Genomic DNA, 18,267 nt, shown 5'->3' on the forward strand with positions numbered 1-18,267 from the left:
TAATACTACTGCTACTGAATCTTGGTTCGTAACTAAGCTAACTACTTTTATTAAGACTACTTTTCTGATGGTGGCATTGATTTACACAAACTTAACGTATTCAAATAATTGATCATGTATTTTATATTTTAGGTTTCCTACTCAGTCAGTTATGAAATGGATCAGTCAGAAGCACTTATTCAGACGGATGTGAGTTTCCATACACAGATATATATATATATATATATATATTTTTAAGTACAATTGAAATCACAAAAGGAAATTATTTTGTTCTCTTTTCCTTTAAGGTTGCAGTAGGAGTACTTGGCGGTCTTGCAGTTTTATGGTCCCTTCTTAAGACTGTAGGTTGGAAAAGACGCATTGGAAGTCCACTGATTGACTTGCAGGTATGAAACAATTTTTCTGTCTGGACTCTTTCACCAAAGCAGCAACAGAAAAAAAAGCCTATCAGTGGGGAAAATCAGAGTTGAAGCCATTTTTCCTGATCTTGAAATTTTGCATGCAACTATGTCTCCTCTTGGAGCCCTATTTTGTTTCAGTTTTGTTTATAGTTTGCCTCCTAAACATTTCGATCCATTTCCGTTTGTAATGTTTCTGAAAGGTCAGATGTATCTTCAACATACTAAAACTAAAGTTTGAATAGTTACTATTCCATTTATGAGCCAAATGCAATGATATGCCGACTGAGCATGAGGATGCAGAGCACATAAATATCCTAACCTCATATGGAGTGTAGCAGCTCCTTCACTTTTTTCTCTGACTCAGCAACAAGCCGAGGCTCTACTTCCTTCCTGCCCGCCCCGGTCCGACAGGGTAACTATTACCGTTGTGCGGAGGGCTGTCAGGTGTGAGCAAGGCACTTCCGGTAGCATTGGAGCGGTTAGCGCTCTAGTGCTCGCACTTCTGGGGCTATTTAGGCAGAGCATCGACCTCACAGAAGCTGCGGTAAGGTGATGGTGGCAGTGTCCCCGACCCGCTCGCTTGACGAAGGTTGCCTAAAAACTGTGCTCCACGCTGTGTATGTTTTAATTTTAATTGAAAATCGTAACTTTGATACTATGCCTAGTTTTTAAAAATAACATTTGTGCCTGATGAATACAATCTCGACGAATCAGCATTTTTAATCACTACGATTTTCGCTCTCCCTACCTGATGTAATAGGAGGGTAGCAGCTCCTTCACTATTTTCTCTGACTCAGCAACAAGCCGAGGCTCTACTTCCTTCCTGCCCGCCCTGGCTCGACAAGGTAACTATTACCGTTGTGCGGAGGGCGGTCAGGTGTGAGCAAGGCACTTCCGGTAGCATTGGAGCGGTTAGCGCTCTAGTGCTCTCACTTCTGGGGCTATTTAGCCCTCGCCCCTCTCTGAGCGCGCTGCGATCGCGCGCAGCCGAAGACACGCCGAAGAGCAGCCAAAGAGCTGCCCGTCTGCGCCCGTCCGCGACTTGACGGGACCAGGGGCCATGGTCCCGACAGCTATGGCTAACACTTCTGCAGGGACCCCTCACATCAGGTACACGGCGCATACTCTGTTACACCTCAGACCAACCCCTCTTACAGGATGCTCCAGAGACTCCTGGCCGTGCCCCTGGGCCCTTTCTCCTGCATTTACTGCAAGTTTCAAGACTCGCACACCAAACCCAGTACTGAGATGTCCAAAAAAAGGAAACACACTTCTCCAAAAGGGACAAAAGGGACAAACTGCTTCCTCTTAAATGTTCGCTCCCTACCTAAACACCAACTAGAAGTATGGGACCTAGCACACACAATGCAACCCGACCTCTGCTTCCTAACGGAAACTTGGTTGAAACCCCATACGGTCCCTGCTATAGCCGTGGGGGTTCCTCTGGGCTATAAGTTTTTCCATTTTGACCGCCCTGAGAAAACAGGTGGTGGCCTAGCCATCCTGTATAAAGAACACCTGAAGATTACAATACTAGAACAAAAGTACTGCCTGCTCTTTGAAATAATGATTTTTAAAATGCATTATGCCACAAACAGATTCTGGAAAGGAGCCTTAGTCTATTGCCCTCCGGGACCCACTACAGGCTTCTCCCTTGCACTACTGGAACTCCTGGCCCCACATTTTAAAGCAAAGGAAGACTTTCTCCTTCTCGGCGATTTTAATATTCACGCTGATAATTCTGCACATCCGGAAACTATTTCTCTGGTTTCTGATCTATCTTCCCTCGGTCTAGATCTGCAAAACCACAAACCCACCCATATAGGAGGTCACCTCCTAGATCTGCTATTTACTAATTCCCCCAAAGTACAATGTCTTTCCCCTGCTCAAATAAACTGGTCCGACCACTTCATCGTGGAATTTTCAATATCCGAGGCGGATAAGCTCTCTCATAAAAACACCCTCCCACCTATCTGGCGTCGACAGTGGCAACAAGTCACCGTAGAGGAATTGCAAAAGGTATGGAAGCAGCCCATCCCCACAGAGACGGATAGTGTAGAGATAGCGCTGACCAAATTTAACAACTCTCGTACAGAAGCAATTGACAAAATAGCCCCTCTAAAGCTACACAAACAATACCCTGCTACCAAACAGGAAATATGGTACACTGAGCAGCTTAGAACAGAGAAACAAAAATGGAGGAAGATAGAAAAGAAAAGGAGGAAAACACGAACTGAAGAAAACAAGAAAGCACATCACGAGGCCCAGACTAAATATTATAAAAATATCAAACTTGCATGGAGGAATAGCCTCTCTCAACAACTTGCAGAAGCGGGTAACCGATCTAAGGAATTATTTAAAATTCTTCAGGAGTTTGTAAAACCTACCGCATGCGAAAGCCCTAACGATTTCTCCCAAAAACTATGTGACGAAATCTCTCTGTTCTTCGAAAATAAAATCAACTTGATTTACGAAAAAATCTTACAGGCCTCCAATCAAAAAAGTAACAACTCTCTCTCTCTACTCTGCCCACACGGAGAAATACCACACTTACGGCATTTCCAGCAGTCAATGACTCAGATCTCACCTCCCTCATGAGCCACATAAAATCAGGATCTCCAGATGACTTTCTATCAGCCAAAATAACTGCCTCCCTGCAAACTCTGCTTGGGCCCCATATCCAAGCACTAATCAACCATTCTCTCAGGGAAGGATCTGTGCCCACAAAGCGGAAAAAAGCAGTGGTGAACCCAATCCGAAAGAACGCAGCAATTCCATGGACCGACCTTTCCAACCTCCTACCCATCTCCCTCCTACCTTATCTCAGCAAAATGACCGAGAGACACGTGAACACTCACTTGTCCAAATACATCGAGGCAGCGGAGGGCCTAGATTTTTCTCAATCTGGATTTAGGCCCAATCACAGCACAGAATCTGCCCTCCTCTCAGTGACCAATAACATCAAGATGTCCCTGGACGGAGGGAACTCCATGATTCTAGTGCTGTTAGACTTATCCGCTGCCTTCGACACAGTGTCTCATGAGATACTTCTCGGTCGTTTGAGGGAGATGGGCATAGAAGGTGTGGCTCTCTCCTGGTTGGAAAGCTTTCTTTCGGACCGACAACAAGGGGTCAGATTGGGCTCCCATCATTCCATCTCAAAGGAGCTCACCAAGGGAGTGCCACAGGGCTCATGCCTAAGCCCCACACTTTTCAACGTGTATGTGGCCCCCTTGTCGGACGTTGTAAGATCTTATGGGTTCACCCCTGTGTCGTACGCTGACGACACTCGGCTTTTGTTCCCCTTTAAAACCCTAAGCCCGCAATACAAAAATCTTTTGCGGACGGAATGAGGGCAATATCTGACTGGATGGCCATAAATCGCCTCCAGTGTAATGTAGGCAAGACAGAGGTCATGCTGTTCGGGGAGGCCACACTTCTGTGGTCCCCGGAATGGTGGCCCCCGGATTTGGGACCAACACCAAGCCCCAAACAGACCGTTAAAAACCTCGGTGTGCGGCTAGACAAAACACTTCTGCTTAAAGAGCACACAAATCAAGTAGCAGGATCCTGCTTCTGGGTCATTGGACTGCTACGACGAGTCTTCCCGTTCCTATCAGACTCTTACAGGAAAACTCTCGTCCAGGCCTTGGTAACCAGTAGACTGGACTACTGTAATGGCCTGCTGATCTCGGCCAATGAGGAACAACTACAGAGACTACAGGTGGTCCAGAACACCGCTGCGAGACTAGTTCTCAACGCCCAGCCAAGGTCTGCCTCACTCCCCCCTCTTGATAAAACTCCACTGGTTGCCAATTAGGCAGCGTGTAAAATTTAAAATTTGCTGCACTATTCACAGGTGTCTGTTTGGCAATGGACCCAAATATCTAAAAGAAAAATTCACGCCCTACAAACCCAGTCGCACCCTGCGCTCTAGCAGTCAGCAACAGCTCCAGGTTCCAAGGATAAAAAAAAAAGCTAGACAGGGAGGGCGAGCCCTGTCCTACAAAGGCCCCATCCTATGGAACTCACTGCCCTCTGCCCTTAAAAATACCACCAACTTTCAATCCTTCAAGAAGACCCTGAAAACTTTTCTATTTGTTGCCTGCTAGGAATCTCACCCTATCTTTCTCACAGCTCAGAACTAGGTCCAGGCCCCTTTGGTAAAGCGTAAAGCGCGGAGATACCCTTTCGGGGGTCGAATTCTGGCGCTATATAAGAATATAAATAAATAAATAAAATAAATATGAACCTCATTATTTACTCTTCCACACCCAGATATTGGCCAACTAGACCTTGCTGATAGTTTTGCCCAATAATTACAGTGGTCACACAAATTCTAGGAATCAAATGTATTGTTTTTTGTTTGTTTTTTGCAGCTTCTTTATCATGAGCCAATAGTATGTGTGGTGCAAGAGCTGTCACAAGAGCAAGATGTTTACTGCTTTGGTAATGATTATGAGGACTGTAAATTACTCAGCATGACCTTAAAACCGAGGTGGATCTAGAAAGCAGGTTAGGCCAAGAAGGCCTGGGGACCCTGAGAAAGCAGAACATGCTTGTCCTCTCCACTGCCTGAAGTGGGGTGCCCATTGCAGTCCTGCAGTAGGATCAGCCAAGCGGGCCAGGGCCTGTAGTGATGTCTGGGTTTCTGCGCTTTGTGATTATTCAGAAAAAGAAATCTCTTCCCAGATCACTGTACACAGCAAAAAGGTCTTATTACCGGATTGTACTAAACCTGAAATCCGTACAGGAGTCGTGTGAAGAACAGCGTTAAGAGATCGTTCTTAGTCCAGACGTTGTGTGGGGCATGAATAGGGGCAGGATGGTACACTTTAAATTTTATGAAAATACTTTTTTTCTTTTAAATCAAAGATATGAGTGAGCAATTGGTCGATAAATATACCGTGACTTATTGAAGGGGACTGTGACTGAGTCTTAGATACACAACTGGATAGAATGATGCTCCCACTTCTGCATTCTCCAGAACAAAAAAGTGCAAGTGTTGCAAATATGTTTGCAAATTAAATGGGTTATACTGTTCTGATATTGGTTCAAGGTATTATATTAAATACAAGGAACCCCCTCAGTCACAAGTATTGTCTTATCATAGAAACATAAGCCCTCACCCACATGAGGGCCGCTCGCTTCATCATTGGGCCTTGCTCCTCGTTGGGTCGGCGCTGCAATGCCCAACGGGTCCCTCAAGGGGGCTGTATGTCAGAGATCTTTTTTTTGCCAGACGGAGTCACAGTCTGTTGAGGAGTACCAAAAACTGAATTCGAAGGTTGGTGTAGAATGAATAAAATTGACTCTAGCTATTTAAACCCTGTTTTTAATAAAAAAATATATAAGATATATGTCAAGGCTAAAAACACAAAATGAAAAACCACAGGAAATAATGTTCAGTAGTGTTCTCTTTTAAGTAGCTGTAACGACCGGGTTCTCGGACCAGATGGGATCAGCTCCTGAGAGCCCCTCCAACCCAGCCGGAACGTAACCACCTCCCTCCTCAGGACCATCTATCCAGGCACCTGGGTACCTACCTGAGGATGGGGAACACGCAATATATTTATTTATTTATTTATTTCTGGTATTTGTAAAGCGCGACACTCATCCCATGGGATATCACGGCGCTGTAAAACAAAGGAGACTGCTGAGACTGTGCTGGGGGGTTAGTTTTTGGGAAAGAGGTGAGTTTTTAATTTTTGGCGGAATTGAAGGTAGTTTGTGGTGTGTCTGAGGTCTACAGGTAACTCATTCCATCTTTTAGCCGCCAAGTATGAAAAGGCGCGTCCGCCTGTCCTTGCCTTGTAAATGCGCTTGGAATTAGCCAGAGCTGAGTTATTGGATCTTAGATTCCTGTTGGGGATATAGAATTCAATTTTCCCTTGAAGGATGGTAGGGCCCATTTTGTAAAGAGCTCTGTGCGCGTGACAGAGTAATTTGAAAGTGGCCCTCTGACGCATCGGTAGCCAGTGAAGTTTTTTAAGCCATGCGGATGCTGAGTCTCGCTTGCCTTTGTTACAGACCAGTTTAGCCGCCTGGTTTTGTAGGACCTGTAGGCGGGAGAACAGTTGTTCGTTCATCCCTTCGAACAGGGCATTGCCGTAATCCAGGCGGCTGACTAGGAGGGCCTGGGTGATTGTACGTCGACAATCAAGAGGTATCCAAGAGAAGATTTTTGCCAGGAGTTTGAGAATTGCGAAGCCTTTGCCCCAGAGTAAGCGTATATGGTCCTTCATGGACAGGGCGTCGTCCATCATGATACCAAGATTTCTGGCGTACTGTTTCGGGATGGGGGCTGATCCCAATGACGGTGGCCACCACGTGTCATTCCATGTGAGTTTGGCTCCTCCAAACAGTAGTATCTCCGATTTTCCGGCATTTAGTTTTAGGCAGTGGTTGCGCATCCATTCTGCCATTTCGGAGAGACAGCTGTGTAGTTTTTTCTTAGTTGTCTCCGACCCTTCATCCATTGTCTCCATCAGCTGTGTGTCGTCGGCATAGGAACATATGCCGATGCCACACTTTCTTCCAATGTCGGCCAGAGATGAAACATAGACATTGAAGAGAGTGGAGCTTAGTGAGGCCCCTTGTGGGACCCCACAGCCGATGGGACAGGGTTTTGAGTAAAACTGGCCCATGTGCACTGCTTGGGTGCGATTGCTGAGGAATGATTTAATCCAGCTTAATGCTGTAGATTGCACTCCTTTGCTCAGGAGGATGTTTAATAGGCAGTCGTGTGATACCGTGTCAAACGCCGTTGACAGGTCTAGCAGTATCAGAGCCACAGATCCCCCTTGATCTGTGATGCATCTGACACTGTCCGACACTGCCAGCAACGTTGCCTCAGTGCTATTGTTGGCTCTAAAGCCGGTCTGGGTAGGGTCCAGAAGTGAGTTATCTTCCAGATATCTGGACAGTTGTATATTAACCAGTTTCTCCAAAGCCTTGGAGAGGTAAGGGAGCTGGGAAATTGGCCTGTAATTCTCCGGGTTGGAGATGTCGGATCCGGCTTTCTTCAAAAGGGGGGTTACAGATGCGTGTTTCCAGGCTTCTGGAAAAGACGCGGTGGTGAGGGATTGGTTAAAAAGTTTGGTGATAAAAGGGCAGAGCGTTGGTGCAATTTCAGAAAACACAAAATGGGGACATGGGTCTGCAGGAGAGCCGGATTTGATTGTCTTTAGTACCGATAATACCTCGTTTTCGGAGAATGGTTGAAAATTAGTTAGACGTGGAGAATTGCCTGCGTCTGGTTGGACGTTGCCTTTGTCTGATGTTAACGAATTTTCGTCTGGGTTGTCGGACAAGATAGGGGTATATAGAGGGGCGAAGGTAGAGTAAATTTTATTAATTTTCTCAGCAAAGAAAGTGCTAATACGTTCACAGGCCTCGGTTGAGGGGGTGAGGGTTTGTGAAGTGCTGGATGGATTACTGAGCTCCTTTACAATTTTGAACAATTCTTTTGCGGAGTTGTGGTTTTCATGGATTCGTTGAGTAAAAAATGCTTTTTTCGCATCTCGAATAGCAAGGATATATTGTTTCCGCTTGGTGACATAGTTTGCTCTGGTTTCTGAGTCTTTTATTTGTCTCCATCGATGTTCAGTTTTTTGGCAATATACAAGCTCATATCATTAGAAACACCACTAAATCTATAGGGATACTAAGAATACTCACTGATTACTAAGGACATCCATGCCCTACACCACACTCATACCTCATAGTCTCGCGACCACATGGGTCCAGACTAATCTACCATTACACACTGATTACCCTCAGTGCTCACTCAAGCCGCAATCTTGCGGGTATACACACTGCTCACCCTCAGTGCTCACTCGACACACAATCCGGCGTGCCATACACACTGGGCTGCAGCCCCAGTGCTCACTCTTTATCTGGCCCACAATCCGGCGGACCTAAACACCGTATCCCCCCGGTGCTCACTCACTTACAATCCGATCTGCAATCCGGCAGATCTACACACTGACCACAATCAGTGCTCTCACTAACGCCACTTACCAATGATGACCACTTTCCTATGAATACCTTCAGCTCTCTCTCTATGTTGGGAAGTCTCTCTCACTATTCACTAAGGGTTCGCTACTACAATAATATTATGGGATGGCCGAATCACTTAGTGTCAATTATTCCCTAGCTCAAGGGCTCCTCTCTCTCCCTAATTATTCAGACTTACCGGATCAGGGGCAGCATCTGTTCTGGCTGTAACATCTGACTAGAAGAAAAGGTTACCTGTGCTTTTGAAATAGTGGACACACTGTATGCAGGAGTAAAAACGCTCTCTATCATAAGAACAACACATGCACACTAGTTCACTAAGAACTGGGGTATCTTTATTACAATAAACATAAAATACACATACACAAATCTGCCGGGTCTCTATGACTAACAGGAACTTTTAACACACCGCTGAAAGAAAAGGATTAGACATACAGTATAAGGACAAGGTTAATATTTATAAAGTAAGGAACGAGGTCACCTTGGGAGTATGAAGTCTTGCTCTAGCTGTCATCCTTGCTCCTCTCTCGTCTGTGCCTTAGCTCGTCTTAGATTCTCTCCTGCACTCTTGGACACACATCTGCGCTGATCACTTTGCACTGGATTTATCTCCCCCACGGACTCTCTCCACCTTCCAACTTCAATCTAATGGTTCCTGCCGCTCTGATAACCGTTTGTTCCACTAGCTTTTTTTCACTCTGTGTAAATGTCTCTGTGCCAATGTCCAATTAACTCCAGCTGCTCCCACAGATTAATCCACGATATAACTTCAGTCTCTTCTAAAACGCATTACTTCAGACTCCAGCTATTCACAACTCCTCCTGATAAGTAACTGCTTCTGACTGCTTCCTTCAGTTCCAGCTCACTGACTGTCTGTTTGTCTTCTCTCTGTTCCAAGCATCTTCTGTCTCTTCTCCTCCTGCAACTCCACTTCTCCAACTCTACCAACACTCTCCGCTCCTCCAATTCAACTCAACTGCTTCTACCACTCCAGCTCAACTCGACTGACTAACTCCGCCTCTGCACTTCACTAATATAGAATGCTGTCTCCTCATGGAAAGTTCCAGCCAGCAGCTTCCTCCCACCGATTCCATGTACCAGGCTCCTTGCGCTAGACGCTCCCACAGTGACCAGCTGCTTGTTTCGTCTAGAGACCTGAGCCCAGAGACACTTCCTGATTAGATTCAGCTCTGGCCGGTTCTCTCCGGTTCGCTTAGGGCGAACAACAGCTCAAAACCAAAATATTACCTTTCCCCTTGAAGCATCTCATCTCTGCAGGGATAGAAAGTAAAATGGAGTCTCTTTAGTTCTGGGCCTTGTAGGCCTGAGAAGGATGAAATAACCCTTAGCTCTGTCAGAGTACCTACACAAACCATAATATAAAGTCAGGACCACAGGATCCACCCTCTACTATAGGCAAAATAATGAAAGGCAAAGCCAATAGGCAATAGATGGATTAGAGTAAGGGATCTATCATCATATAAAGCAGCTATCCTCTTCTAGGTCTGGAATGAAGGGCTTAAAAGGGAAGAATACAGCCTATAGGTGTGAGCAAGCATAAAGTCTTTATCACTCCGAAATAGAGCCAAAAAGCCTGTCAAGACAGTAGCCTATCTTTGGTACAAAATACGTAAAGAGTTAAATTAGATTAGATTCCTGGTCGAGATGTTTCATGGCTCATCTGTTCCTAAAGATCAATGGCATTTCTTCAGGACCTATAAAAATATACTTAATCTTCTCTGGGGATGGCGATCCTTTATCTAGTGGTGTGAAGTTAGTGTTCCCTTCCTCTGTGAAGGATACCAAAGAACTGGTTGTCTCTCAAAATGTATACTCTTACTACATGTGAGTTGTACTTCAAAGACTAGTTTACCTAGTAGGAAAAACCCATATAACAAACAACAATTAATCTATCTATCAAGCACTGGTGTCCTATGACTCATGATAATGATTCGATAAAAACATACTCAATGTGTGCAGGGCAACATCACAATCCTGTTAAAAAATGTTTGCACCACACACATGCATCAAGTATGCTTAGCGACATTGTGGAAGTAAAATGTGTGCCAAAAATCACACCCATGTTAGTGCAGCCTGGAATCATGCCTGCTTTTTACCATCCTATGTAAGGACTGGGCCCCGTAAGGTATGTATACACGAACATCGTTCTCAGGACTTCTAATAGTGAAAAGGAACATTGTTAAAAATACTCTTGCCTGCGTGCTCAGAGACAGAGTGCTTACTGGTTGCTAGCACTAAATGCCTCGAGAAAGAGTATTGGCGGATTTGACTACCCCTCGTCCATGTGCCGAAAGATATGGAGCGTGGAATGGGATCCTCCAATTATGCGGAACGATTGGGGGTCAAAAGTTGATGAACACGTGCGTTGCTAGGGGTAGGTGTGGCCTAGCAACATACAAGCTGAAGCCGGGTACTTTGTCTGCTCGCAAAAAAGAAGTCTGTGAAAGGTGTGAACTTTTGTCATGCTCTTTCAGCACTCATGTTTGGATTGTGAAGACGACTGGCCTGGACGCCATTTTGAAATGGGCACATTAATATTCCTTAGCAAAAAATGGATATGTATGAAGAGTTCGGTTAGGTTACCATGCAGTTGTCATGAAAATATTATATATGTAGAGTCCATCAAGATTACATTTAATCAGCTGTATCTATTAACAGCAAAGATATCTAAACAAGACACTGTTGAAGAGGGTGGCAAAAGAAAACACAAAATAACTCTACTGGACAGTATTCTCCTAAAGTATGTGTGCGTCAAGGGAAGACGTTGCACCATTTCATGTGATAACGGGTGCCCTCATGAATGGTATAGTACTTTTATACTAGATCTGCTAATACTGTGTAAACCTCAGATTTTTTAATTTTTCGAAAAACAAGTTGAAAGTGAGGCATTATAACAAGGCCATCTATAAGGTTAAAATGCAAAGTGAAGATCAATCAAGGAAGGAGATAGAATGTAGGGGACCCGAATATATGATATTATTCCGCAAACTATCACACCGCATACCAACACTCCGGATTCTTTACAACGCAGGTGCAATTACACCGCAATACCATCACTCCGCAAATTTTTACCCCGCATATGACTTTACCACGCATGCCATTATAACGCAAATGCATGCGTGATGAAGGCATAAACTTAGTAAAAGTACTTACCATATATATACACTTGGTGGTATACGCGCTGAGAGGCTGGAACGTCAAAGGGGACTGAAGGAAGAACTTTGTTTCCTGCAGAAACTCGTCATTTTCAAACACTCTGCACCTTCCAGGAATCCATTTCCCTGAAACAACATTCACCCGGATATATTGCATTCTGGGGGCTGTAGTCGTGGCAGGACTGCAGCTGAGTTGGAGTCATGTGACCGGTGGTCAGTGGAGTTCCACCAATAAGGGAGACACTGGACATATATAGGTGGGGGTGGAGTTACACTCTCCATACGGCGGCATCCGAAGAAGGCCGCAAGGCCGAAATGCATCATGCCATGCTGTTTTAAATAAAGAACTTCCCGAAGATTCCCCTGAGTGGCCCTTACCTTGTCCGTTGGTGATTGGGAATTTGTGGATATATATATATACGTCAAAAAGAATCCCGACACATTTTAAACTTCAGGACTATGACCCCGTTTGGGCTGAATCAGTCCGAAGAATTATATGTGCATATAAAATAATTCAAGACTCAACAGAGACATATAAGAATATGATAATAACATTGTATAAATCAAAAATATGTATTAACAGGATAAAATAAGATAATGCACGATGCAACACACTGATATACTAAAAACAGTAATGTGTCGGATGGTTTTTGTTGCCAATCGCTGAAAAAATCCCCCAAAGTGTATGGTGTAATACATAACAGACTATGAAAAGCAATTTTGACTACAAGTCCCATAAGCCCAAGGGGTATGTGGATCACATGTCAGGAAGTGATGTAATGCTTTTGGTTTTCAAACATGTTATATGCAAGTAACTGAAAAGTAATGGTAATGCCGTGATCAAGCAGCGGCTGCTGCGAAACGCGTCGGCGCTTTTGTTTTACTGTCTGGTTGGAGCATAACAATGGAATACCTTATGCAATAAATTTTGAAATTGAACATCCTTGGTGAGTGCGACCCTCTCTGCTTTGGGAAACTAAAGCTTCTTTGGCAATATATATATATATATACTACTTTCTGGTACCCAAGAAGGGCAAAGGAGGCCTACGCCCTATCTTGGACCTAGGAGCGTCAACCGCTTCATCCGGAAGGAGAAGTTCAAAATGCTGACTTTGGCTCAGGTCCTAGCTGCCCTTGACCCAGTAGACTGGATGGTAGCGTTGGACTTGCAGGAGGCCTAATCTCACATACCCGTCCTGCCAGCCCACCAGCGTTACCTGCGGTTCACGGTAGGCCACAAGCACTTTCAGTTTAGCGTGCTCCCCTTCGGCCTTACGAGCGCCCCGCAGGTGTTCACGAAAGTGATGGCGGTGTTCGCAGCTCATCTGCGCAGATTAGGGGTTTCAGTCTTCCCCTATCTCGACGACTGGTTGTTGAAGGCAGGCTCGCCCCAGACAGTCGTCTCCCACCTCCAGACTACGGCCGACCTCCTGCACTCGCTGGGGTTCTATATCAACGTGCCGAAGTCACACCTGTGTCCCTCTCAAAAGCTCCTTTTCATCGGAGCAGTTCTGGACTCAGCGCAGTTTAGGGTTTATCCCCCCAAACAGTGGGTTCGGGATATTCAGGCTCTGATTCCGATCTTTCAGCCTTTATCCTGGGTCTCGGTCAGGTTGACGCTGCAGCTCCTGGGACTGATGACCTCCTGCCTCCTTCTGGTGCATCATGCCAGGTGGCGGATGCAAGCTCTGCGGTGGGATCTGAAGTTTCAGTGGGCACGGCATCAGGGCAACCTGTCCGACCACGTCCTGATCTGGGAGGGCACTGCGAGACAGTTGCAGTGGTGGCTCACGGACCGCGATTGGGTCAGCAGCAGATTTCTCTCCCTTCCCCAACCGGAGCACGTAGTAGTGACAGATGCGTCCCTCCTGGGATGAGGAGGCCAGATCAGAGGGAGATCAGAGGCCTCTGGTCTCCGGCGGAGTCCCGGCTCCACATCGACCTTCTGGAGCTGCGGGCGATCTGGCTTGCACTGAAGGGATTCCTTCCCTCTGTCCGGGGAAGTGTAGTGCAGGTGTTCACGGACAACACTACTGCCATGTGGCACTGCAACAAACAGGGCGGGTTGGGGCCGTGGAATCTTTGTCAAGAGGCTCTGCGTCTCTGGCAATGGCTGGAACACCAGGGTGTCACCCTGGTGCTTCAACACCTGGCAGGTTCCCTGAACACCAGGGCAGACAAACTCAGCCACCGGTGCATGATGGATCACGAATGGTGTCTGAACTCGGACATGGCGCAAGGTCTCTTTCAGCAGTGGGGAGAGCCTTGGTTAGATCTATTCGCCACCGAAGAGAACGCGAAATGTCATCAGTTCTGCGCGTTGGAATTTTCAAGGCGGCACTCGCTCGGAGACTCTTTTCGTCACAAGTGGAGCTGCGGTCTATTGTACACCTTTCCGCCTATATCACTTCTGCCCAGAGTGCTGAAGAAGATCGGCGTGACCGGGCCCAAGTCATTCTTGTGGCTCCGGACTGGGCACGAAGATACTGGTATCCCGAGCTACTCAGCATGTCAGTTGATTTCCCGATTCGTCTGCCTCTTCAGGAGGTCCTTCTGTCGCAGCAGCAGGGTACGGTGCTCCACCCAAACTTGACCAGTCTCCACCTCCATGCGTGGAGATTGAGCGGCGACAGTTGAGGCCATTTGACTTGCCTCCTGAAGTCTGTGATGTGATTCTGGCAGCCAGGCGTCCCTCCACAAAATCAGTATACGCCTGCAGGTGGAACAAATTTGTGGCATGGTACACAGCAAAGGCTGTGGATCCACTCTCTTCCCCCCTATCAGAGGTTCCCCTCTTTCTTCTTTCTGTTGCCCGGCAGGGCTCTGCTCTGGGCACTATCAAGGGCTATCTCTCTGCCATTTCAGCCTTCTTAAGGCTTCCTAATCAGCCTTCTCTTTTCAAGTCCCCTGTTGTAAACAGATTCTTGAAAGGCTTCACACACATGTTTTCTCCTGTTCCCTTCGTGATGCCTCAGTGGGATTTGAATCTTGTTCTAACATATTTGATGTGTGCTACTTTTGAGCCACTTCATAACTGTTCTCTTCGTCTTCTGACTCTTAAGACTGCATTCCTGGTTGTCATCACCTCTGCCAGGGGAGTGAGTGAGCTCCAGGCTCTATCTTCTAAACCTCCTTTCCTCTCTGTCCATCCGGACAAGATTGTTCTAAGGACTCATCCTTCTTTCCTGCCCAAGGTGGTCACAGCCTTTCATATATATCGAGCAGTCCATCACCTTGCCCACCTTCTATCCGCCTCCGCATCCCTCAAAAGAGGAAGAGAGGCTCCACCGCCTGGACCCAAAATGTGCGCTCTCATTCTATCTGAACCGCACACGCCAGTTCCGGGTGGACGACCCGCTCTTTGTTGGTTACGTGGGTGCAAAGAAGGGACGGGTGGTGCACAAGCGAACCATCTCTCGGTGGGTCGTCTTGTGCATCAAGGCTTGCTGCTCCTTGGCAAAAAGGAGCCTCCTGTTGGGCTGCGCGCCCATTCCACTCGGACCACTGCGGCTACTAGTACCCTGGGTCGGGGAGTCCCCTTGCAGGACATCTGCCAGGCAGCTACGTGGGTCTCGCTGCACACGTTTGCTAGGCATTATTGCCTGGACAGCCAAGCCCGGAGAGATGGCTTTTTCGGCCGTTCCATTCTCCAGGACTTTCTGGTCTGATCTTGGTTCGCAGACCCACCACTGGGGTTGGTATTGCTAGGGTATCTATTCTAAGGTAAGGACTCTAACACTAACCTGTTTCTTTCAGATGCACAAGTTACTTACCTTCGATAACGATATATCTGTAAGAAACAGTAGTTAGTGTTAGATTCCTTACCGCCCCACCCATCCTCCCCATTCAGCTAACAGATAGCTAGGGTTAAGGTATCTCCCTTTTATGGCCCTAGTTTTCATGGCACCAGTGAGGTCTCTGGCATGGCTCTGCGTTCCTGGTGCGGAAATCTATGTACAAGAACTGACGTCAGCGCGCGATGGCGGCGTCTAAGTACTCCGACGACGTCATCCCGGGGGTCACGATGCCGACGACAGACGTGGAGCCGCAGACGACGCCTAACGATGCGCAGGGGTACTGCTTCGCAAAACTTTCCGGATCCAGTCTGACGCCTGGTGATATTCTAAGGTAAGGAATCTAACACTTACTACTGTTTCTTACAGATCTATCGTTACCGAAGGTAAGTAACTTGTGCGGCAGGCATGGTGGAGATCCTAAAGTTTTCAATCACTGATGGTTTAGCTCCGGGACACTCTTTTTGAGTAGCTGCTCGCTTTATAAATATCTATTTTCATTTAATTTAATTTCTCAAGAACTTCTTGACCCTCTCCACCTAAACAGTGAAGCAATAAAGAGTGCTTGCGCTCAGCACTCAAATTTGTTCTGCAAACCCCTGCGTAATTCACAAACATTTTCTTCCACTTGTGACACTTGATTGTTGGTTCACCTGGATTAGTTAAAAAAAAGCGGTGTCTGTGTCACGTTCTGCATTTTCTCTAAAAGTGTTCAAAGACTTTGAGTGAGACTCTGTAAACTGTCAACTCCTGCGCACTTATCAGCTGAATACTAACCCATCCAACTTATGTAAAAGCAAATATATACGTATAGTGAACATTAAAATTAAACCAGAACTTTTTTTTACCGTGAATGTCTTAAAATAAATGCACACCAAATTGCTACCTGTGTACCATGAGACTCTTCAGTCCTGTAGAAGGAAATTCCAATACCTGTAAAATGTAGACTGCTGGCAAAATATAGTTGTGTTTCCTACCATAACACAACTCTGGCCAGGTTCCTGGAGATTGTTCCCAAAAGATTATATTAATAGCAAACTGAGGCAGCGAGCCGACAACACGCTTGCTTACAAGTATGCTGTAAATGGTGTGCCAATCACCGAAACTTCTGTTCGAGGCATATGAGCTACAGATCGTACACTATGCATTAGATCGCCACCTGGTGTTGGGCTCTGATGATTGCAGGTTGTTGTCTTCTTGGAGAAGTCTTTGTAGTCACGATATAGGTGACTCCTCCCTTGGCATGGGCATCGGCTTCACACTGGGTTCGGATGAAAGTTTCTCAATTCCGGTTAGAAAAACTTTTCCAGCAACTTCGACGCACAAAACTTCCACAAGCTTCAAGAAACTACCTGCGACATCGAAGACGAGGCTTTTCGACAACATAACTTCCATTCCGGTCATCGAAGTGGGCCGTTCGGCCTATCGACTCCGTGCGGCCTACACCACATGGAAAGAACTCCATTCAAGAAATGCCCGAAATGCCAGGCAAAATTCCCGCATAACGATCATCACAAAGTTTGCAACCTCTGTCTATCGCCGGATCACAACGAGTCGACCTGCACAGCTTGTGCGTCCTTCCGATCGAAGAAGACCATCCGGGATCCGAGGGCCCGTCAACACGAGATGAGGAGATCAGCACCGGAGAATATCTTCGATGACGAGGTTCCGCTCGTTCCAGAAGAAGATGATTCGCCGGATCTCCAGATCATATCAGAGGCAGAGAACTCGGACGACTCGATTCCATCACGTCAACCTGTGAGTACCTCTGCCCCTGCACCCCATACACTGCCCAAGCCAAAGGCGAAGGTCAGCACTCCGCCCAAGGGGCCCAGTCGAGACCAAGCGCTCCCTCTTAAAGCCCAGCCTTTGAGCTCGGCACCGAGTAAACCACACGTGCCGATCCCACCACCTCCAACGGCACAGAGGCCAAAAGACTCTTCGGCACCGAAGCCAAAAGACTCTTCGGCACCGAAGCCAAAAGACTCTTCGGCACCGAAGCCAAAAGACTCTTCGGCACCGAAGCCAAAAGACTCTTCGGCACCGAAGCCAAAAGACTCTTAGGCACCGAAGCCAAAAGACTCTTAGGCACCGAAGCCAAAAGACTCTTAGGCACCGAAGCCAAAAGACTCTTAGGCACCGAAGCCAAAAGACTCTTATGCACCGAAGCCAAAAGACTCTTCGGCACCGAAGCCAAAAGACTCTTCTGCACCGAAACCAAAAGATTCTTCGGCACCGAAACCAAATGACTCTTCGGCACCTAAACCAAAAGACTCTTCGGCACCGAAACCCAAAGACTCTTCGGCACCGAAAACGAAAGACCCTTCGGTACCGCAGACTAAAGTAGTACCGAAGCCGTCGACTTCCAAAGATAAAGATGGAAAGTCAGCTTCTACTCCGGTGAAAACACCCGCAAGGCCGGATCCCGAGGTTCCAAAGCCCTCGGACACGCCTGTCAAGGCAAAAGGAACAACTTCGGCACCAAGAACTTTGCCACAGGACACTGTAACACCTCCCAAGGCAAAACAACAAAAACAACCTCTGTTGGAACCGAAAAAATCAACGCCGAAGAAGGTTGTAGAGGAAGAAGAGGAAGAATTGTTCAGACCAGATCCTGAACAAAAAGAGGATCTACATAAACCCAAGGACTGGACATGTGGGTGCTATACCTCATAAGAAGAGACCAGCAGAAACACCACCTACACCTGTGGTTTCTGCCAAAAAGAAGGACTGTGCAACTTCCCCTATGCACCCTCCCTCTCCTGTATCTCCTTCCTCTCCTATCCCTCCTTACATTTCACCTCAAATCTCTCCTGTAGCCTCTCCTGCATCCTCCCATTCACCACAAACTGATGAGGAGTATGATTTAGGTGGTGG

At 46.7% G+C, this 18,267-nt stretch overlaps 1 protein-coding gene across 2 annotated transcripts in view; it reads left to right on the forward strand.

The window, feature by feature from the left end:
* TMEM67 (transmembrane protein 67) overlaps positions 1 to 18,267 on the forward strand; it is a 1,133,211-nt gene that overhangs the window by 593,396 nt on the left and 521,548 nt on the right. For both annotated transcript variants that reach the window (XM_086965990.1, XM_086965991.1), the window contains exons 15-16: positions 133 to 189; positions 288 to 386. In XM_086965990.1, the coding sequence (XP_086822116.1) occupies positions 133 to 189; positions 288 to 386 (156 nt within the window). The remainder of the gene's footprint in view (positions 1 to 132; positions 190 to 287; positions 387 to 18,267) is intronic.

The sequence above is a fragment of the Lissotriton vulgaris genome, chromosome 4_1 (genome assembly GCF_964263255.1).
Source record: "Lissotriton vulgaris chromosome 4_1, aLisVul1.2, whole genome shotgun sequence".
Lineage (NCBI taxonomy): Eukaryota > Metazoa > Chordata > Amphibia > Caudata > Salamandridae > Lissotriton > Lissotriton vulgaris.